The sequence below is a fragment of the Sparus aurata genome, chromosome 1 (assembly GCF_900880675.1).
Source record: "Sparus aurata chromosome 1, fSpaAur1.1, whole genome shotgun sequence".
Classification (NCBI taxonomy): domain Eukaryota; kingdom Metazoa; phylum Chordata; class Actinopteri; order Spariformes; family Sparidae; genus Sparus; species Sparus aurata.
The window spans coordinates 33,068,537-33,092,383 of NC_044187.1; the positions used below are offsets into that span (position 1 = coordinate 33,068,537).

At 42.9% G+C, this 23,847-nt stretch overlaps 2 protein-coding genes across 4 annotated transcripts; one reads left to right on the forward strand and one right to left on the reverse strand.

Moving 5' to 3' along the window:
* Positions 1-2,927: 2,927 nt before the first annotated feature.
* scoca (short coiled-coil protein a) lies at positions 2,928-13,004 on the forward strand. 2 transcript variants are annotated; one of them, XM_030415342.1, is made up of 4 exons: positions 2,928-3,121; positions 9,170-9,241; positions 9,337-9,417; positions 11,216-13,004. In XM_030415342.1, exons 1-4 carry the CDS (start codon positions 3,058-3,060, stop codon positions 11,356-11,358), a joined length of 360 nt encoding a protein of 119 aa, XP_030271202.1. In that variant the 5' UTR covers positions 2,928-3,057; the 3' UTR covers positions 11,359-13,004. The 2 variants fall into 2 exon arrangements, with proteins under 2 accessions (XP_030271202.1, XP_030271210.1); XM_030415350.1 differs by lacking the exon at positions 2,928-3,121 and adding an exon at positions 7,372-7,549.
* A 96-nt stretch (positions 13,005-13,100) lies between these two features.
* On the reverse strand, positions 13,101-23,288 carry clgn (calmegin). Of its 2 annotated transcripts, none has more exons than XM_030415327.1 (15): positions 23,071-23,288; positions 20,124-20,393; positions 19,895-19,968; positions 19,637-19,695; positions 19,125-19,266; positions 18,886-18,967; positions 18,476-18,668; positions 18,176-18,365; positions 17,960-18,073; positions 17,706-17,862; positions 16,633-16,848; positions 16,348-16,464; positions 16,094-16,244; positions 15,788-15,966; positions 13,101-14,757 (listed from the first exon to the last, which is right to left on the reverse strand). In XM_030415327.1, exons 2-15 carry the CDS (start codon positions 20,391-20,393, stop codon positions 14,683-14,685), a joined length of 2,019 nt encoding a protein of 672 aa, XP_030271187.1. In that variant the 5' UTR covers positions 23,071-23,288; the 3' UTR covers positions 13,101-14,682. The 2 variants fall into 2 exon arrangements, with proteins under 2 accessions (XP_030271187.1, XP_030271180.1); XM_030415320.1 differs by having other exon boundaries at positions 15,788-15,972.
* Positions 23,289-23,847: the final 559 nt, after the last annotated feature.

A 23,847-nucleotide genomic window follows, 5' to 3' on the forward strand; every position in this document is an offset into this window, starting at 1 on the left:
GTGTGTGTGTGTGTGTGTGTGTGTGTGTGTGTGTGTGTGTGTGTGTGTGTGTGTGCGTGTTTCCAGGTTGTGTAGGGGTCAGACTGTCTCCGGGTCCTACAGTTCTGCAGGTGCTAGAACCTAACGCTGGCCTCTAACCATCACACACAGTAACACACACCGATCTCCTTCACTCAGAACCTCGAAGCGATGAAACATCATCCTCCAGCAGCCTTCAAACTTTGAACCTTTGTTCTCTGCTCGCCTGTGAACGTTATCGAGTGTTTTGGGTGGGACCGCTGCTTTAGTGTCACCAGCCAAGTTTAGTTGGCAGTGTCCTTATGCTGAGTGAGCGATTGAGCTGATGTGTGATCAGCAGCGGGGCTCAGAGGGAGCAGATCAGGCTGCAGTCTGGAGGGAAGGTTTGGATTATCAGCAAACAGTTGCATGTTGAGGGCTATCTATCCCTCCTCTGTGAAATTGGTCCCATAAATGTCGTTTTTTATGGTGCGGGATGAATCCTGTGCAGACAGACTTGCGCAAACACACACGACAGAACGAGTGAGGACTCTCAATTACGATCATGCAAACAGAAAAGAGGAGGTATGCACCAAAACAAATGCAAATGCATGGAAATAAACATAACAAACACACAAACACAGAAAAATGCAGATGCAAACACATTGTCTTTCAGACTACAAAACCACATGCAGCTGTAATTCATGCTATCTGCAGAGTATCTTAGTAGTTATAGTCTGCTGGCTAGACTTAAATACCCCATTTGACTTGCCTGCCACAGTGTCCTTATCTTGCTTGTATTATTATAGTACAGGTATTACATAGTATCTTCAGTCCTTTCCACTATTATTAGCTCAACATTTTTAAGCAGCACTTCTGTCCGCATCGCTATTCATCACTGTTATCCAGTAAAGCGCCTTTTGTCACAATGGTAACAGAGCAGTTACAGGAAAGGACATTTAATACCCTTACAGACTGATATTTTCCATCAAACTCTCATACTTACACCATGAATAAAAAAATGTCATTTGACGAATAGACTGCAGGTGAGAAAGTCAACAGCCATTTTTTATCATAACGATCATCAGTAAATGGTAGAAGCTGCTGTAAGCGTCGTTTTAGCTAACTGTTTAGCCTCCTGTCCATTTTGCAGTTAGCAGTCCCCTCCCTCCGCTCGGCGTTACCACATGATCGTGCAGCGCTAATCCCAGGACATAGCCAGGGGCGGCTGTGGTTTAGGGGTAGAGCCAGTGTCTTGTTATCAGACGGTCGCTGGTTTGATTCCCCTGGTCCACGAAGTGTCCTTGGGCAAGATACTGAACCCCAAACTGCTCCTGATGTGCTGGTCGGCACCTTGCATGGCGGCCACCACCATCAGTGTATGAATTACTGTAAGTCGCTTTGGACAAAAGCGTCTGCTAAATACTGTTAATGTACATGGCAGCTGACCGGAGGGTCCTGCACTCTGCACGTTCACAGGAAGACAGGACCGCCTCTTTATGGAGTTCTCTGTCCTGATTGGATAAATTGGGCAGGGATACCAGGAAATGTATTTACTTTTGTTACTGCATTAACAGAGGGAGGAGAGACATGGGTTACTGACCAAACACTGGATATTAGAGTTATTTAACACTTATGTTGATAATAAATACAACACTTACAGCAGCTTTAACTTTATTTAATAGTTATTTCACTTTTAAAAAACAATGAAATGCTCAACAAAGCATTATACTGGCCTTCAAATAATGTTTAAATATTAAATACAAAGTAGTTATAAACCACTTACAAAGTATAATAAACAGCTGCGACTTTACAACAACCAATTGCTTAATAAATATTTAACACACACACAGTACTTTCACAGTGCAGGAGGCTGGTGTAGATGTTTTAAGTTTGCGGTGGATGTACGCACTGCAATGTCAACTTTTCCTAAACCTAATCCAGTAGTTTTGCGCACAGCACAGGGTTTGATGAGACTGAACTGGATGTTTGTTTTTGTTGTTGTTGTTGTTGTAAAGCTTCTTTAAAAATCAAGACTGAACTCTCACACTCAGTTTTAATGGCTCTTCTGCATTTTGTTAATCCCTTATGGTACAGCCAGGGGTTTGTTAGTATTTTTTGCCTATAGTTGCTGCGTAATATGGTGAGGATCACAGCTTTACCTTTTTCTTTCACTTGCTAAAGTATCTTTACGATCATGCCGTCTGATATCAGCGGCTTCGCATTAACAAGCTCTCGACCTTCATTGCTGAACATTTCCTGTGTGTGTAAAGTGCAGCGTCACTGCGGGCTGCTCTCAGAGGGGACATGGAGTCTGTGTGGCGTGTCGCTGTGATGCAGTGTTCAGCATTAACCACCAGAGTGCAGGCTGCTCCCACACATCTGTTGGAACTGGTTTCCCATTCATGTCCTCCACTGTCATTTCAGGTCAGTGATTAGGCGAAAAATAATATGAATAATTATGGCAAATAAGTGATTCTTTTATTGGAGACCTAATGTATGTGGTGTTTCAGCGAAACAGGAAGGAAAACAGCAGATAAATGAGAAGGATTGGACACCTGGCTGTATTTACACGCCCATTAACAGCACACGCTTTCTTTTCAGGTTAATGTGTGACCGAGTGTGCCCCCACTCCTGTGTGTATGTGTGTGTGTGTGTGTGTGTGTGTGTGTGTGTGTGCGAGCACCGTCTTTATGGCTTTCTGTCAGGAGAGCAGTCTGAACTGAAACATTGAACCCTGATAGTTTTCCTGCTGGGTCGGTCCATGTCATGTTTTGTGTCCAGTGGTCACCATGGCGACCCATTCCCAGGATAGCGCTGAAACCTGAGCAGCCAGTCAGGTAGGGCAGGTAGCCGTGACGAGCTGTGAATGATTCAGGCAGCAGGTGTGTGTGGAGGCAGGGCCAAAAGACAGGGAGAGAGAGCGCGAGGGGAAACAAAGTTTAGAGGGAGAAAGAGAGAAAGTGTCAACTGCTGGACGGCTCAGACACCAATGAATGACTCTGTGAGCTGAAAAACAAAGAGGGAGCCAAGCTGGAGGAAGGGAAGGAGAGTCAGGCCATGGAGGCCGAGGTGGATGAGGATGACGGGACGTTCACTAACATCTCTCTGGCAGACGACACAGGTAAGCCTCAGGGGACGATTCAGAAGGTATTATAGTTATTATTTTTTCAAAGTTAGTCCTGTTTCTGCGTTATCTGCGACCAAGTACTCTTGAGCATTCTCAACGTTCGATAAGATCTCTCAAAACCACAATGAGGAGTTTCTTAAACATCTACCTGTCCTCTTAAATGTATTCAAATGATATTTTATGGGTTTACATGGAGAAATGGCACTAGAAGGCCTTACACTTCATAAACAGTGTACCTCTTTCTGTGGTAAACAACAGCACACATGACAGACAGTTAAAACAGTTGTTAAAAGAATGTGGCGGAACCGAGGGCCACGAGGCAGAAACAAAGCCTGTTAAAGTGCAGGAGTGGTTGTGTTGGTTTGTTGTGCCATGGCAGGACTGAGGTGTGGCTCCTACCAAAGCTGCATGGCTTTTCAATGCATATCTGATTGACAGTTTTCCTCTGACTTCATTTGATATGACAACAGAAAGCGTTTAACAATATTTTAGGTCATGACTTGGTGAGAGATTACAACCTGAGCCCTAACTAGTGTCAATTATCTTACAGTTAGCACTTATATAGTCTTCAGAATGGTTTTACAAATAACAGTCATCTATGGATTTGTTGCTGATCAACAACTCTTAACCAAGTAAACAAATATTCAAATTTGGAACACGCGTGAAATGACAGCAGGTCAGCTCAGTACTACACATGGTCCAAAGTACTTTTTTGGGAGTGATGGCACAGATATTGAGATGTGTTACTAGCCAACATCTCTGCGGTGAACTGTTCCTGTAACAGTTACAGAGACAGTTCACTCCAAAAACATCCAAAATACATGTCTCTCCTCTTACCTGCCGTGCTTTTTATCCATCTAGATAGTTTTGGTGTGAGTTGCAGAGCTTTGGAAATAGCAGCCATAGAGATGTCTGCCCACTCTGGATAGGATGGGACTAAATAGCACTCAGCTTGTGGTGCTCAAAGTGACCAATACAAAAATACACCTGAAAAACTCTATGACAATGTCTCTTGACAGAAATCATGACCTAGTTAGTCAAGATAATCCAAAGATCTTGTTGTGGGCAGTTTCAAATAGGACCTATTTTATTTCGGTGTCACAGCCTATCATCGAGGAGTGGATGTTGCTTCCTTCTGCGACACGATTGGCTGATATAGTTCAGGAGAAAGAAAATAGTTCCCACATGAAACTGCTCATGGCAAGGTCTGTCAGGAGACATTGCTGTTTTTCAATGTTTTTTTTTTCTTTTTTTTGGCTGAGTGACATCAAGTTCCATTATATCTGACAGGCATCTCTACAAACTGATATCTCCAACACACCAAAACAATCCAGATGGATGAATAGTGAGATGGGTAAGAAAGTATTTTCGATTCTAGGGTGAGCTTTCCCTTTTGCAACCAAACTATTTAGTCACAGAAGAATTTAGGAATGACAGGAGTCGTGACCATAGTCAATGTTTGGTGCCTGTAACAAGAATTTTTGCACCACATTTGGAAAATAGAAGATGATGCAGGTGATAGACTTGGTCCTGTGCAGCACAGGGCCACAAGATTCAATAACACTACAGGACATGCTGTAAGTGCACTTGTTCTCTAACTTATTTGGAATTTTCCAAATGTAACCTAGTGACACAGTGAACCTGCAGCCAGCATTGTTGAAAAGTCAACTTTGGCCCCAGCACCCGGAATGTCCTATTGATGCCTGATGTCACATCCTCTCATGTAAACACTGTAAGACATGACTGAAAGGTCTGTCAGCAGAATTCAGCCCACTCATCAGACCATCGCTGGGCTTTGCTTAAAGTGATTAATGCCGCTCTTCAAACCAAAAACAGTTGATTGATATCCCCTGCAGTGTACAGGCAAAAAGGTGATTTATGAAAATCAAAATATTTTGAGATTTTTTATCAAACAGCCCAACATCAGTTTGATTAATACACCCTGGAGTGCACACAAAACATGATTTAGAAAAATAGATACAACTGAGGTACGTGTTTTGCAAATGAACCCTTCAAATGTCAAATTTGAAGACAGCTGCCTACCACAGCTGAAAACAAAACTACGAGAGCAGTGAGGGTGAACTAGAAGAGTAAAGTTGCTGGCCTGGCAGCTAGACAATGAGCTGAATCTCACTGTAAATCTCTGTAGAGCACAGCTGAGGATTCAGCTGATACTCCTCTGCAGGTTCATCACTGTAAGCGACTCCTTTCACACTGTTTTCCCATTGTCATTGTATACATTGTCATAAAAATGGCAATATTGCCACTTTAAAGCAGGACAAAATGCATCACGTTGTGCTGAGATGTGGTGGGGACATAAAGGCTCAGTCAAGGATAAGGACGACAGGAAAGAAATTGCTTAATGGTGCCTCAAAAGGGCAAACGCTTAGGCAACTTCAGAGCCAACAATATGAATAAAGCATAAAATGCACAATACCATTAACCACATGTGAAACATGTAGCACCACATCCACAACTGCAACGTCAGTTGAACAACACCGGTATCACATCTGCTGTAGGAAGCACAAGTGCAGGTCAGCCTGCCCAGCGATAACCATATCCAATATTAATTCCATTAAATCTGACAAAAAAGAAACCACTGAAGTAAAAAAGTTAATGTTAGCGAAAGATAATTAATAAACCTTACCACTCGATTCCGAGGTAAACTGCCTTGTTGCTTTGGCGAGTTCACAGTTTTAAGACAGCTTCTTCTTTTTGAAGAACAAAATACAGTCTTCATCTCACAAATAGGAAACTAATCTCCTCTCATGCAAGCTTGGGGAAAAGATGCAAAGTCCACATAAAAAGGCCCTGCTCCAGCCTGGTATGTCACCCCTTGTTCTGAAGCAGCAGGGTCGAACCACTATGCCACAGTGCTTTAGATACTGTTGTGTAGTTTGCCATAGACCATAGCAATAGCAACCTTTGCAATAGACTGGGAGAGACCAAACGTTTTTCCCCGCAGGGCCAGAACTAAACGTAATAGTGAACCTGAGCTAGAAGTAAAGGGTCCCAAGGCCAAAGATGGTGCCAGGATCTCAGGTTTTCTTTCTGATCCTAGACCATCTTACCTTACAAAAAACTGCATAAGCAGGGATTAATCTGATGGGACAAATCTAACATTATGGCAGGCCGACCTTTACCCATGGGCCCCACTTTGAGCAGCCTTGCATTAGACTATACTTTTATGAAAATATTTTTTAGCATTTCTCATTATCTCATAATCTGTTCATTTCATTGATCATGAGTGAGTTGGCGTTAGATTGAGTTCATCTGGTCAAACTGCAAGCAGCATGTCCCACCTGTACCTACACTCCATAGCTGACTGGTCCGACCTCCAGCAGCTGGGGTTAAAACAGCTCTCATTGGTTGCTTTCCTAAATACCAGAGCTGTAGAGATGTAGTCTACACTGAGGACTGGGAGTTTAGAAAAGACCCTAAAATCTGGACTGACAAATTGGTTACAGCTTGGTCTTCTTATGTGTTTACTCAGAGCTTTGTCACTGGAAAAAATAGCCACTGAGAAATGGATGGAAAGAGCATATTTAGAAATGATGGTAGCTGGAGGAGGTACGACGGGTTTGGCACTTTCACCCAGTGATATCACACGGGGTTAGGAAAACACACACACAGGCACACACACACAGAGCCAGAGAGCAGAGGAGAGAGTGAGAGGACAAGATGGAGACAGAGTAGACTGGTCATAGAAGGCTTATTGGCTGAAGCAGCAGTGTCCCCAGGGTTTGCTTTGGCTAACTAGCAGCAGCATATGGACTCCTCAGAGCGAGGAAAGACGCAGCGCAGAGGCTGCAAGGAAACCACACACAGACATGTATATATTAATGTTCACACCGACCGGCAAACACTCCATGCACTCATACAGACAGATGGACAAAAAGGGAGCTTGGTGCACACACGCGCACACACACGCACGCGCGCGCACACACACACACAAACACAAACACACACAAAACACACACACACACACACACACACACACACACACACAACACACACACACACACACACACACACACACACACACACACACACAAAGGTCTGGTGGGGATGACGCTGCTGGTCAGGTTTTCACTGCCAACTGCCGCTCTGACTGTCTGCATGTGCATGTGATCTGTTACCAGGGGGAATGACTGAACGCCTGAGCATCTGTTAGCACTGCAGCAAGCGTGTGTGTGTGTGTGTGTACCAGAGAGAGTGTGTATGTGATGGTTGTGCAGTAGTTGCTCCCCCTGTCGGCCGGTGTGGTCACGTACACTCAGTGACGTGGTGGTGACGACGTTGATGGGTGAAGTCCCAGCTACCATCATCCTCCTCCTCCTCCTCCTCATCATCAGCAGCTCACAGCCTGTAGTCTGTTTACAGTGCAACTCCGTTAGAGAAGAAAGACATTTCTTGCTTTAGGTGAGTTAATCGCCGACGTGCGCTAACGCTAGCTGTCCGTATAACTGCACATTTTGAGAAGCTAAATCACAGCAGCTTTGTGTTCCCCGTTTGAAGCTCAAGCTAGCTAGCAGCAGCAGTTAGCTTGGAACAGTTAGCAGTACTTTACGCTAATGTATTTATCAGAGTGTCGCTTCTATGTGTGAGACTGACTACACGGTCGAGTTGTGGCTGAGGCACTAACCTCGCATTTGCTGCGGAAGTAACGTATTTCGGTTGTGTTGCAGCTCCGTTGCAGCTAACGTTAGCCACACATATAGTTAGCTCACACGGCTAATGCACACGCGTCCATTATCGGACACGTCCCCTTTTTGCCGTGGAAGGTTAATGACAGCCTCCACCTTGATTAACCACAGTGTCACAATAGATGTCACTGTGTATTTATAGATTAAGTGGCGATGCGGACACGTTTTGGGGATATGTTATGGTGTTGGGTCAGTCTCTGTTTACGGTTTTCGGACCGAGGGACGGCTGAGCCTAGCCAAGCTAACAGTGGACCACTAATTCGCAATGGAGACGGGAAATCTCCATCTCAACGCGTGACAGTGAAATGATGTGCAAGGAAGAGCCAGAATGGAAAAAAAAACCTTAAAACGAGTAGAAGTAGTCGCTAACAGGTTGGCTGTCCAGTAATAACAGTGTGCCTCTGAACGAGAGATTAGATGTGCTGGACTCGATGTACTTTGGCGTTAGGCTGTCGTGTATTTGTGTTTGTACAGTCAATATACACGAGAGTGTTGGAAAGTAGACAGACACAATAAAGTCCACCTGTGTCCAAAGGAGTGTTGGTCTCTTACCAGACCTTTCAGTGGTACTTTTGCAGGTCAGCAGTAAGCAGCATCATTTCCCACCATGCTCCTGGGTGCGGTGTCTGCTCGCATCCGGCTACAGGATAACAGACCTGAACTCTGTGTACACAGCTGTCACGTTCACCTCCACACACAGCGGGCAATCATAGCAATTATGTTAAGCATTTATTTTTTAATATATATATATAGAGCTGATCACATTGAATATTGATGTGTTGTAGTGATCGTTTGTTAACACCAGTTCCATTATATACTTTGCATGTATGTACACGGGGTTTCCCCATAAAATAAGGACCAACTTATCCAAAGTAAAAAGGAAATCACCTTTTAGGAAATAAAACAGAATATGCTCAGAAAATAAAAAGTGCCATTTCACACAACAAATGCCATATAATTAATGTGACTGTTGTTGAGGCCATCTTCTACTACTTCAGCAAGGGTCGCTGGTCACCTTGACGAACAGCAGGAATGTCTGCCGGCTTTTATAATATCCATCATGCTATAACAATGTATTATCAGATTATCATGAGGCCCCATAGCTCACCGGGTAGAGTGTGCTCCCCATGTCGAAAAGGGCTGAGCCATTAGCAGTGGCCGGTCTCAACTAGGAATCATTTGCCTTTGCTGCATGTGGTCCCCGCTCTCTTCCCCTTTCCTGTCATATCTTCATCAGTCCTATCTAAGAAAGGGACAACAGTACCCATTGTCTTCTCATCAGTATGACTGCTTTACTGAGCTCAGTGTCTGTTGTCTGCTTCTTTTTCTCGTACAGTGGACAGTGGAACTGCAGCCCTGTATTCTAAACAGGAGAACGAGCTCTTCATCATGAACTGCGACATAGATGGTACGTCTGCGTCCATGTAACTGTCTGAGGGTCGCATCATGTAATAATTATGAGATAATGTGTTGTAATTGTGTGTGCGTGTTTGTGTATTTCAGGCGATATGGAGAACCAGGTGGAGATGGAGGAGAAGACGAGGTTAATAAATCAGGTTTTGGAACTTCAGCACACACTGGAAGGTAACGCGTCACACACACACACACACACATCGCTGACACACACATTTATGGTTACTGCGTCTTCACCAGGGTGAGAAATTGCTCCCGTTAATTGTGTGTTAGTTAGATTTTTTTCGAAGTCCTTTGAGATTAGAAGACTTTGCTTGACCCGCAGAAACCTGTTCATGTTTCAGGATAAAAGTTGCACAAAAAAAAAACATGTACCCACTTGTGTCTAAGCCCTTGTCTTTCTGTCTGATACACACCAGATTAAATAAGACCCCAGACACTCTACTTGTTCTCTCTCCTCGCAACCAAAGCATACAGTGTGTCTTTCATGCTCCTCTGAGCATGCAGTTTTAAGACAGTGGATGCTTGCCTGTTCTCCGTGCTGCTGCTCTCCTCTTTCTGTTGTTCATCATCTCAGCCACTCTGCTGTCTTGATATAGACCTGTGCTAATGCACTCTCTCTACCTCTCTTACAATCTTCCCACATCTCTTTTCTACATTCACAAATACCGTGAAACACAAACACATGGCTTTGTCCGATGCATAGAAGATATTTTTGCAGCACGTTGTATAAAAAATTATGGACACTCCTCTGACTTTATTCAGGTTATCCCTGAAAGACATCCAGTGCAGTCAGAAAGAAAAAGGGCAGGAAAATCATGACACCAATTCATCTGTGCCTGCTGTTTATATTCCTTGACATTAGACACACACCTGCAGACAGCTGGTAAGTCAGCATTAGCTCCTCAGCAGATATGGACAGACTGAATACAGTTACACACTGTTCCCTTGAGTCCCACGGCCTCTCCTCTCATAATAATACCTTGTTGACAGACACAAACAGACAGTGCATATTAAACCACTTTACACCCAAATTATGGTGTGTATGCAGGTTTATTAAACGCAGGTAAACTCACTAAAATTGGCAAATAACTTCTTTTACCATGGACGGGAGATGTGTTGGCCTTTCTGTTCATATTTTCTTGTGTGTCATGTTCGACATCACAAACACGCTGGGAACCAAGAAACAGTAGAAAGTAGTGAGTCATATGCCTCGTAAGAAAACATCCAGATGACGTTGACTTGTTTGATAAAGAATTGGAGATATATTTTTTCCAGGGAGCTGATGACAGAAGCAGTGAGTCATCTCGCCCCTTTCTCATTTCTGTTGAGAGTTTCACACACTTTTATTGATTAGGCTGCTGGCAAGGCTCTTATAATGACATGGAAACTACTGACAATGTTTAACTGTGGTTACTTTTACTTCAGTCTCTTTTTCCAATTTGGTGCTGACTGAATGATGTTCGAGTGCTGCAGGCACTGAGCTACTGTAAATGACTACTGCAGAGTCATTTGACCCAGGAGTAAATGCTGATTGTACACATTCACATTGACTGTTAATGGGCTTTTTGTTCAGTGTGAAAGTGGTGTTAATTTTTGGTACGTTCCTCTATGAGATAGCAGTCACAATTTATGGGGCAATCAGAACTGCTAATGCAGCCAGCTATTGTCTACATTACTTGTCAACTAACTCTTTTGTCCACATGATACCAACTCAACAATTTACCTTTGCTGACGTTTTGCTGAATGTCTCGACATCAAAGACAGTTATACTTACATTCTGTCCATCAGTGGAATAGCAAATATTTTCGCATGAGGAAGAAACAAAATAGGGACATGATTGTTGAACATTGCTCAACAGCACTACTCGTGCACAAGTCCACGGGGTACCTTTTTAAAGACAAGGCAAACTGGATTTTATTTATTCAATTCTTTGTTTTAGCTTCCCATTTTTTCATTTTTGTTCCAGACTTGTCGGCGCGGGTCGATGCAGTCAAGGAAGAGAACCTGAAGCTGAAGTCTGAGAACCAGGTCCTGGGCCAGTACATTGAGAACCTCATGTCAGCATCCAGCGTCTTCCAGACCACTGACACCAAGAGCAAACGGAAGTGAGAGATAAGCTGAAGTCCCAGACAAGCCGGGAGAGGAAACCCACCATGGAGACTTGGAGAGGGGTTGGTTTCTCAGCAGACCTGGGTGCTTTTTTTGTAATCATTTAGCTCACATACCTGAGTCCAAACTAACAATTTATTAATGAATAAACAGTAACTGACCCTGTTCTGCAGGAGGCAATTTAATGTCTGACCCAGGTCTGTTTTGCAGCGGCTTCCTCTTCACACTACAGATGAGGTAGACTTCACCCTTTAATCACGGACACCAAAACCGAACTAGGATCAGTTTGTGGTTAAGGGTCATTTGTACCTTGAGTTTCTTTCCTAATGCTCTCTGTCAAAGTAGTATCTGTAAAATAATTCTTATCTGTTTACCTGCTTGAAGACCATTCTGATTTTCTGTGGTTTGTCCCATCTTTCTCAGTGTTCCTGCCTCAAACTGACCTGTTAGTGGGTGAGAGCATTACAAATACAATTTGACCATGAACGTCATTTTCAACACTGCTTTTTTTCGTTATTTATTTTTGTAAACTATTTTCTACGTCAGCTGGATCTGAGTTTTTGGCAGGTCTTGGATGTCATCATGTATATGTAGAGCACGGCTGTACTCCTCAGTTTAAAAGATGGTAAACTGAACAGTATTACTGAGAATAATAATTGCATGTATGATAATACATCTCTAGAATGGGTTTCTTTTTCTTTGACAGTTTAATGTCTTATGAAACCAATAATCAGTGAATTGCAGACTGTATAAAGCTGTAACAATAGGAGGTGGATATTGGATACATTAAGGTAACATTGAAAGCTCAGCAAGTTAAAGTAAAAGCACAGCACTCCATAGAAGTGTAGGTTAAAACTAACATCAGTGATGTTTTGATTGCAAGTGGTTCATTTTCTATAATGACATAATGAATTCTTTCTGTGGTATTTGCAACGCTTTCAATTCATCATGTCATTAATGAGTGTTGTGGCCCAAACTGTAATGTGAGATTTAACAATGGAAATGACAGGGTCATAAATGAAGCAGGGCTCCTTCAGAGACAAACCCTGCAGTATTACAATATGTGTCCTTATCCTGCAATGTCCTGTAACAGCGGGAGGGGACTGAATTGGCCAAATGACGCGAGGAGGAGGTGAGGTAGGAAGAAAGAGATGCTTTCCCCTTTAACTGCACGGCCAGATGCAGTAAAAAGGCCTTGAGTGCTATTGATTCACTCAGCCAGGCCCGCTAGAGGAGGGGTTTGACCGTAAAACATTCTGATGTCCTGAGCAGACGGGGGGGGGGGGGGGGGGGGGGATGTCCTCCAACGTTGCAAGACAAAGGGAGGGTAGAAGATGAAAAAGTCAAGTAATCTGAACAAATTTGTATTCCCTTTAAGTAAAGGTTTAAAGTCTGGAAAGCAGTAATTGTTGTCTGAAAAAGGAGGGATTGGTCATATTAGGGGAGGCTATAAACACTGTATATGCTGTAATTTATTGAGGTTATTTTGATATTTTTAACAGTTGTACAGTAGTAGGTCATTTAATTTTTTCCTGGCATGCTGAATATGCCCTACCTACACACACCCTGGTACCAACTGTCAGTGTGTAGACATCCTGCACCTTCTGCCTTTTAACATTTTTGTTTTAATAAAAATCAAAGATGAAGATTGTTGTTTCTCTGGGTCTTTTGTCAACTGTACAACCTTACATCTGTCAGACAGCAGGAGAAATGAATCAAAATGAAGGAAATAATGTGCTGCATTTGATCAGACTTGTGTTTTTTATTAAATAATTTGACTTTGAAGAGCAATTTACAATTTGCAAACAAATGTAAACAGGGGTACCTGCCAGCATCTGGCAAGAGCATGAACTACAAAAGCTTGAAACAATAATATAAAACAAATAAATTAGCTTAAACGTCTTCCCCAGGCAACAATCTTGGATGTGAACTCCAGCTAGTCTAGATATATTCTGGGAAAGCAGTGCTGTGAACTGACAGCATGAGACACTTTTCACAGGTTTAATATCCAGCTGCAGAAACCCACATATTTAAACTGTCTCGTTGACGACTGGTGGCCAAGGCATGTAAAATCACCTATTTTTTGCTGAAAGCACTGACTGTCAGAGTTAACTTTACCTAGGCTCAGAAGAAGCACATCACTGACAAATATTGAAGAAAACTGCCTCAAGTCACTCAAAACACTGCATTAAGTTTTCATTCGTAGTGGCATGAAACAAATTCAAAACAAACTGATAAATGGGGTTCTCAGTGCTAATCCTCAATTCTTAAACTGCTATAACTTAGTAAAAAAAACACACATAGAAGTAACTGATGCTCCTTACAAACTACCTAAAATCTTAACTGAACATCCATCCCATCTTTTTAAAGAGTTAAACTTTTAAACCTAAGCTGAGGCGGCTTCATCAGCTGAAATGTCCTGACACTACAGAAACATCTCCAACAGCCTGTCCTCACAGCCTGGTGTCCTCTCCTGCTGGCCTGTTCATAAAAACTGACCCATTTCAAACAAGGAAGGGACTTCAAACCGCGTCCTCGAACACGTTGTCTAAAACAAGTTCGGAGATGCAGCCCCTGTGATATGCTGTAATGAACATCTGGAGTCGGCAGCAGTGCACATGCTCTCTGCTGCCTTCACTCTCAGAGGAGACACACTGGTGGACCCACAAACTCAATTCAAAAAAACTTGGGACGCTGTGTATATAAAAACTGCAATCCTTCTCAACCTATGTTCAATACTGTACAAAAAGAAGATATTTAATGTAGTCATTTATATAGTTACCATGAGTTTAACACCAGCAACACGCGGAGTGAGAAGAACCACAGCACCCCAACTTCTTTTAAAATCGCAGTAGTATGATGGCATATATTGAGACTGACAGCAGGAACGGGGTGAACAGGATCAGAGGTGGAAGAGGCTGCTTTTTTTAGGCTGACAGGCATTTAGACAGCGATGGCTTAGAGAAGAGAACAAGGATGAAGAGTGTGGAAGCTCAGGGTGGCAGAGGAAAAAAACAGCTAAATGCACTAAATCTCCAGGGGATTCAACTGATTTCAATGAGCAGACAGGAGGGAGAGACGAGAAAAGGAAAAAGGAGGGTATACAGGATGTGGATTGGGAGACTGTGGACCTGTGATGGGTGAAGCCGAGGCATGGAGGAGACGTGGATGGGGCAGCCAGGGTGACTGCAGGCTACCAGGTGGTCTGGAGGAAATACATGCCGCTCTGCTCGGAGTTGGGGGGGGAGCAGCAGCAGAGACAGCCCTTCCACCTCCTCCGCCATCGGGGGAGAAAGGAGACAACAGGCGTGGGGGTTCACCTCCTCAGTCTTTCCGTACCCTCCTCTTTCTCACAGCTTGTTTGTGGCTCTCTTCAGTGGCGTCTCCTCCCTCCTTCGGCTGCAGGACAGAATTGAAATGAAATTACAAACAACAAAAAGACTACATTAAAATCACGTAGAGTGTCAAGTAGAGTGAAATACATGATCGTCAAGTGACTGCAGGTGAAAACAAGCAGCCAGACACCCTGACAGTGCAGATTTCTCACTAGGGCAAGGACACAGTGTCAGAGACATGAGATCGTCTAAACAGAGGGGAGGTGAGTGAACGAAGCTGTTGACAGTATTGTCTGCAGAACAACAACAGACTTCTCTTTGAGGTGTTTTTTCATCTATTACAGTACATTACTTGATTTCTTTTTTCTTACTGTGTGAGTTGGAATAGACCTTATTGACATAAGTATCAACACTGAAAACAAAACTTTATATAGAAGTATTGATACTTTGGGGACTGATCCATCATCCCTAATAACAACATTTAAGACTTGTAAGACTTGTAGTTCACCTACATGCAACCAAAAACAAGTTCAAAGTCTTGTGTTACAAAAGTGTAAAGGATCAATTCATGATAAGTTGTGACCTTTGTTTCAAAATACAAAAACATGATGTTCTCGGTCCGTGCTCAGAACCGCAGAAAAAAAAACTTGCTACCATGTGTGTAAAAACAAGTATGGCTGCCAGTTCACACTTTTACCACTTACAGACTGACTCTCACAAGACAGAGTGACTTATAACAGCTGCTCCAACTGCTGTCATGGTCCACATGTTGGGAAAATATATTCTAGAAATATCACCGTGTTGTTTTAGGTCATTTCCTGACATGATCATGACACTAAAATATGGTTTCATAAGTATCATACAACCTCTTTCTAGCCAATCATGCTTATTTTAGTGTATAATGCTCAATGTGAATCACAGCCGTCACGCTCTCTCCCACTGCTCTACACTTATCCAGAGCCACTTAGAGGTGGAGTTTGAACTTTCTCAAGACTTGTTCTGAGCAATAGCCCATGTATTTAATGAAAATGTGTTCTGTAAAATCACATTATTGTTCTCGTGGATATGAATTGTGTGCAGTCACAGACACCAACCTCATCTTCTAATGTTCTCTCAGGAGCCTTGCTTTCCTCTTCTTCCTCTTCCTCATCTTCCCCTTCCAGATTGTCACCTCTCCCATCAGCTCCATCCTCCTCCTCCTCCTGCTCCTCCTCGTCTTCTTCTTCTTCCTCCTCCTCCTCATCCTCCTCCTCCTCTTCCTCCTCAGCTTCTTCTGTGGCTTTTGAGAGAAGGAGAGTAAGGGTGATGACAAAGAATATGACTGTCGAACGATGTAGCAGTAAAAGTACAATACACTATTATCAGAACAGTGTGTGATGTCCTGTGTTTGACCCTCTAACCTGCAGCTGCTGCTCCCTCTGTTGCCTCAGCTGCTTTGTCTTCCTTATCTGCTGCTGCCTCCTCTTCTTCTTCTTCGTCCTCCTCTTCCTCCTCTTCTACATCAGCTTGGGGGACATCCACCTTCTTGTACACATAGTCGTCCTCTGATTTCTAGGACACAAACAGGATACGGAATCACAGTCAGGTTTAGAAGTTTTTCTGCTTTGCTTCTGCAAAAATCATACGATAAACACACTCAATAGATGCAAAGTACCTTCGGCCAGCAGAAGAGCACAGTCAGTCCTACAGGCAGGCCGACCGTCAGTATGTAGATCACCCAGAGCCACGGTCGTTCCTCTGCTGCCAACATGAGTTGAGCGAAAATCCCCGGCTGGTGAGGTAAGGCAAGGGACCAGAGAACAAATAGTGAGCTTGTGTGAGTCTTTCCCTCACAGACTCAGACAGCCCTGTGGTCAATTAAATGCATGTAGTGACAATGGAAGTGCCTGTTATGTTGCTGCTCTATGTTCCCATTGACCTTACAAAGCATCACACTGACCTCGTTAGCGCTGGCCACCAGTTTCTTGAGCCCCCAGCTGTCAGAGGCCCAGCGGTCAGCCACCTCCTTGTGAGAGGTGATAATGAAGTTGTCAAAGTAGATATCTGAGGTCATGGACCACAACTCCAAGCCAACTGCCTTGAAAGGTGCCATCCTGAACGGCTGCAGGTCCTCAAAATACTCCGGGTTGCTGATCTTACGCGGCTTCCAGACTCCCTTGGGAGAAACAATTGGAAAGAAGACGTCACAAGACGGTTTCCAGACTAAGAACAGCAAACGGTGTTGGATTTTTCTGACCGATGTATCAAGCAATCAAACCTTTCTAGCACTTTTCAAACAAATCACAATGCAATTCAAAGTGATTGAAAAAACAAAAACAAACAGGATGTTATAAAAAAAATGGAGACCAAAGCACATGAAGACAGCAATAAAATATGGGTATTTAAAATAATAAAAGATAAAGAATAAAAAATACTAGCACTACAAATAAAAAAAGTACAATTATGAAATAGTAAACATAAAAAAAAAATATATATAATATATACATAAAATATATTATTTTAATAATGTGTATATTATATAATAGAAAATTATAAACATTAGATTATCATTTGGTTATTATGTTATTAGATTATAGTCTAATTATCCATCATAATTAAAATCACATTGTTAAAAAATTAATAAATACTAAGCAAATAACTTTAACTACTCAAACACGAAAACATGAAACATAAAACATTAAAAAAAGGTCAGAATGGAAAGACAGGTTTTGAGTTTATGTATAAAAATATCCGGGGCGCCATTTAGCTCAGTTGGTAGAGCAGCGTCCCATGTACAGAGGCTTTGTCCTTGCCGGGCGGCCCCGGGTTGGGGCCCTTTGCCTCGTGTCACTCCCCCTCTCTCTCATCCTGTCTCCTATCTTTCTTCAGCTGTTCTATCAATAAAGCCGATAAAAGGCCAAAAAAAAAAATGTCTTGCTTGATAAACTAATACAATAATTATGTAGTAGTCATAGTATGTGGGAGTTGTGAAGTAGGTATTTTGTAGCATGTTTTTAGCCTAGTTATAGTTACCTGATAGTTGGGATTGTCCACCAGAGGGGCTTTCCACTTGCCCTTGTACTGAGGGTTGTTGATCTTGGGACGCTTCCACTCCCCACAGCCAGGAGCCGTCTCACAGGCTGGGTTAGGAATCTGTGGGGCTTCCCACTCTCCATCCATCTCCTCATCCCTGCACACAGAGGAGAGCAGTCAGCAGATCATTTCCTCACTGTAGATGCTGTAACTGTCACATGCCGCTTGTTTGAGTGATGAATAGTTTTGTTTACCAGTCTTCTGGTTTCTCAGCGTTCGGGTCAGGGACAAACTCTGCTTCGTCATCCAGCCAGCCCTCTGGCTTCATGGCGTCAGGGTCCTCAATTTTTGCTGGAGCATCTTCATCCCTGACACACACACACACACACACACACATCCATATTTGTTATTGATGATAAGGTCACAGAGGTCCCATCTGTGACAAAATCCAGTATGGATGTTTTAATCACCAGTCATCGGGCTTGACAGCCTCGGGGTCGGGCATCTTGGCCCTCTCATCCCAGTCGTCCGGTTTGGAATCATTTGGATCATCTATCTCTTTGGGTGGGTTGACTGGAGGAACCACATCATAAAGCAGATTGCCACGGCTCACGCTGGATTGGTCTATCAGCATTTCGTAGCTGTTGTCTGGGTTTAGGACTGAAAACAAGGACAAATGTACATTTGAAAAAAATGTATGCTTCTGTGTGGTGTGTGGGACACATTTTAGATACACATAACAACACATCTGTTCTTTTCCAAGACTGTACCCAAAGTGTAGAGGTGAGTCTTCTTGTCAGTGTAGAACTTCTTGAGGTCGACATCGGGCCTCTTGGCGTGCTTCTCCTCCAAGTCTTTGTTGAGAGGATTCTGATGGCGGAAGATGAAGTGCAGCTTGTAGTCCTCACCACACTTGTCTGGTCCAAACATGATGGTGTAAGGTGTGCGATCCTGGAATTGCTCCTATGGTGCAGAGTAAATGGAGTAAGTCTGTTTAGTTTAAAGGCAGACAAGGTTTACCCAGTTCCACCACACATACTCAAGACAGCGGAGGAATACTCAGGAGGTTTTGGATTCTGTGTCCACAATACTAACAAAGTTATTGATTGTACTGTAACATACTTGTGAAAACAGATACATTATAAGTGGAATAATGTGGAATGACAACATGTAAACCAACCAGATTGAGGTCTTCAGTGTCTGTAAGCAGTTTGATGTATGCTCCACCACAGTCGATGCCTTCCTGGAAATTCACCTCATACCTGCAACCAGAACACACCAAAACAGTTAAACAAGTCTTGGTCACATTCATTTTACACGGCTTTGTTATTTTAACAGGCAAATAACAGATTTAACTTACACACCCACTAACTTTTCTAGCTCATGAACAAGGTTGTATTTGTGCAAGTCTGAACTCACTGTAAGACTAGAGGTTCATCCTCGAAGACGAAGGGTTTGTCCATCATTGCTGCGATCGCATGGTGTTTGGCCCGGGACTTGAGCACCAGACCCTGGTCTCCTGGAACTTTGTTCTCCTTCAGCTGCTCCACAGACCACTTACCTAAAGCCAGAGACAGGAGAGGCGCTTACATTTAACAACCTGAGCTTTCTTTTAGGGTCATGGTTAACACTGATTTGACTTATGAAAATATTTTGGGTTTGTGTTTGTGTGTGTGCCTGTGTGTGTGCAGGGCCTCAGAGCTTAACACGGCTTGAGTGTAGTAAACATAACATCACAAACACTGTTTCAGTGTCTCGAGCTGAGGCACTGTGACATCATAAATGGGAATGGTGGCCAAAACTATCAATATGCGACCTATGTTTTTAAATATATTTCTTATTTGCATCATAAATAAAAAAACAAAAAGACAGCAAGTTGTTGGTCTCTTATGCACATTAGGATTAACAGAAAGAGAAATAAAGCAACAAACCATCATATTTGGCGATTTCATCATCTGCATCCCCCTTCACTGTCTTTGACAGCTGCCATCTGTGAACATCAACATCACAAAACTCTGAGTTTCCTCACAAAAGGTGAACATCCACAAACACACACTACAGCCACTGATGGTGTCAGTTGATCCTGGTCACTCAGTACCCTTGCAGGCTCATGTATTCCAACATGCATCAAACATTTATGCTGCACTTTTTTTTTAGCAGCACTTGGTGGTAAATCTTTCAGGCTATACCTGTCCAGTGACCCATCGTCAAACGTCTCTGCAAAGTGGACATCTCCAGTGGGGACGGGAGTCTTGTATGTTACCTGGGGGACAAAAAACAGAAATTAGACAGTGATACAGTTTACAGGAAAGTTTGCTCTTTACCCAGAACTTTCAACAAAATATTAAATGTAATTTATTAGCTTTGATACTTTGGTTTCTCATGTAACCTTTACCTAACCTATGACCTATTCCTGACCTGGAAGGAGACATCTGCATCTGTTCCAGTCTTCCCACTTGCTGTGTCTGCCTCATCAGAGTGGTCTTCATCCATCACTGTTGCCTCCTCCTCCTCTTCCTCCTCCTCCTCTTCTGCCATCAGCACCTTTAATTCCTCCTCGTCCAAGCCCATATCTTCGTCCATGTCGGAAAGATCCACCTCCAACTGGTTGTCCTGGGCCGCCACAGCCGCCACAGCCAGGGAGGACAGGAGCAGCACACGCCACATCCAACCCCTGTCCAGCTTCATCTGTAGAGGGTACAGTGAGGACGGGGGTGTGGTGATAGCAGGAGGGGGAACAGAGTGTGAGATAAGGGTGGCAGAGATAAGTGTGGTGTGAGCAGCACAGTGAGGAAGGCGTGGTATGGGAGGATGGGGGAGGGTAAGAGGAGGCAGGTGTGAGAGAGATGGATGGATGGTTATTTATGGAGAGCAATGGTGTGTGTGTGCGCGTGTGTGTGTGTGATTGCGGTGGGGGGGCATTAATGATATAAATAGCGATCACAAGTACGTAAAAGGAAAGAGGGATGAGAGGTTGAGTTAAAGAAAAAACAAAAGAGATTGAGGTCACATTAGTACACACTGCTACTTGATTAAGGTTCCATGTCCTCACATTGCATCCTGATATTGCATTTTTCGCACTATTTTCAGAAAGATTTTCGCCTGTCCCTTCTCCGCTGTAATACATCCCCACAAGATAAATCGTCAGGACAGCTCTGCTTGTAAGTCTGTCACATACAGCTAACTTGTATAATTTACAATATGTTCTCTTTCTCGTACTTCCTTACTGATCCAAATTTGAAGCAGCAAACTAGGGTTGCAACTAACTTTATAACTATCATTTTCATTATATATTATTCTGCTGATTGATTTTCTTGATTAAACGATTAGTCTAGAACATGTAAAAAAAGAGAGAAAAAAGAAGGAAATGCTCATCACAAACTCCAAGAACCCAAAGACCCTTCCTTTATGTTTTTTTTATTATTTCCCCCCTGATTTTTTCATCAAGATCCAAGTTCCACCCATCCTCCATCTAAGTTTACAAAAAATGATTACCTTTAAATTAAACAGATAGACATGGCTGAAAACATATAGTTCTTGGCAGATGTGATGACTATAGTACAGCAAATGCTCCAGATTAGAATCTTTGCGCGTGTCCCCTAATATGCGTTCAAAATCTCAAGTGATACTCTGCTGACTAATGATGCAATTCAGATATGTGTTACACCAAACAATAGCTTCATTGACCTCTTATTGATCAGGCCACACCTGCTCACTCTTGTTGTGAACAGCAAGAATTGAAAAGCATCACTGCAGACGGCCCAGCGGCACGCTTTCATTAATACCTAATTAACTTTGATTCCCCATACTGCTGTTGTTCTATTTGCTAACATCAGAGCACAGCAGGATCAAACGGATTCTGATAAGCATGAGGGAGGGATGATGAACGGGAGGTGCTCTTCAGAGCCATCTCATCTCAAGATGCTGCTCATTTATTTGCATCTTTGGGCTGAATACAATGCAACTCTGAAAGTAACCCTGGCCTATCCTATGCAGAAAGAGAGGACTCAAAACATTTATTCTTATCTGAGAATATAAAAACATGTATATGTCCAAAAAAACTAAGCTTGATACAGTTGTTTAATTAAATTTTCTTTGAGATGTTGCTTTTTGCTGCACAGAATCCGATCAAGATACCAAACATTGTCACATTCATAGCAGTGCCTTTTATTTTTGTCCATGAAATAACAAACTGCTTAAGTGGCATAGCACTTGATGAATGTTCAGCTGTGTTTACTTGACAAAGGTCTTCTATCTACCTTGACTTTTTACTAAAACAGCAGTGGCCATTGCTTTGGCAGTGTGCATATCATGTAATCTAGAGGGTAAAATGAACTGTTTGAGAACAGCCTTTTACTGGCTGAATGCATGATACCCTACAGCATTACCGCCCGACATGACACATCTTTAACCTACACCAGAGATAGTGAACTAGGTCAACCGTAGAGCTCTATGGAGGAGATGGAAGTGGAAAAGGTTAGTACATCAATTTTAGATAAACCTGAGCAAAATTCAGTTTAGCTCTCTGCCATATTTATTTCAATTTTGCCCATTCAGATATAGCAAACAATGAATTGCAGTGTCATCTTGACAACATCTTTCCTGCATTGGATTCAACAGTAACATATGGTCTCCCCTTTGGAGAATTTACTGTGACAAGTCACTTTAACCTCACATCCATTAACACAAGCTCACCATTACCAGCCAAGTGCAGACAAATGAGCTACAGTGTGTGGATAGACAGGCCAATCTCCAACTTATCTAACAAATTTGACTCGCTATTCCGTCTGGATGTGAGCTCCATCACATAATTGTATTTCACATTAAGCTGCAGTCCTCCTTTGTAACACAGTTATAGTTGTGTGCTGGTGTAACATCCCTAACAAGCCTCTGATTGACGGTCAACGTTGCCAGGAAGCTCTTATTTTCTTCCTAACACAAGCTTCTAACTGAGCAGATCTGGGAAGTACAATTAAAAGGTCATAGGAAAGGGTTGTGGAACTAACATGGCTGCCACCGAACTCTGCAATGTCCAAACTCTTTTATAGTGAATGGCTCTGGCTGCAGCACCTGCTCCGCTAGCTAGCTAGCTAGGTAGCTATCTGGACGGCGCGCCATCACATCGGCAAACGTTAGCATAACACAAGACAAACTTATCTATACATGGGCTTATGCAAGCCCTCATTTAACTAAACCTGCCCCGTCGTTAAAACACAAAAAGTTTTTTCTTTTTTTTTTAAGTTAAGGGTTGCCTGAAATGTCTTGCAGACTGGAGAAATGAGTGGATAGCAACGGTTAGCATGCTAAATTAGCAGTGATGTCGCACAGGGAGGGATGGATAGAATGAATGAGTGCACAAACAAACCTTGCGCCTTCTTGAGCTTGCAGAGAAAATTCCTCGATAAAAGCTGCTTCTCCACGTTAAAAAAACAGAGGGAGTGTCTTGTGCGTTTCACCCTCTGAGAATAGTCCCGAGGCCCGCCGTGTATGGTTGGGAATAACACGGTTGTCGGCTGAAGTGGACGGAACGTATGACAGCTTGGCCCGGATAACTGTGCTAGGTTGATGAGCGAGAGCGTGTCACTGGAAATGGGCATGCGCACTTCGCGTGGCTGGGAGCATGATCGGTGCATTCACGTGACAGTCGTAAAAAATAAAACTAAGTTGATTTTCTGAGACATTCTTGAGGTTTTAAATTAATAACCTTTGCTACTGAAACGACTAGAACGTGTATCCCACCAGTAAAATTGTATGTTCTATACTTGTTATCGAGCATCATTTTGTTGTGGTGAAATGTTGTCTGTTTTTAAAACATACGCACGACGCACAGGACAAAATGGCAGTTTCCCAACTAACTTCCAAAATACATCCACCCAAAATTATTTTAGCCACAGGATGCATCCCGTAAGTGTTCCAACAAGAACAACAATTTAGAAATACATCATGCGCATTCGTAGTTCAGAATCCTCTCAAAATACTGGTACTCGGTATGAGTAGGAAATGAGTAGGAAATGCCGAAATTACGATCTTACGAGGAGTACCTTAACGCATCTAAAGCGCAGTCCTACAAAATAAAAGCTTGTTTTCTATTAACTGTGCCAAAAATGGCCCGCTGGCACAGTGCAAGTTAAGATTTTGTTCA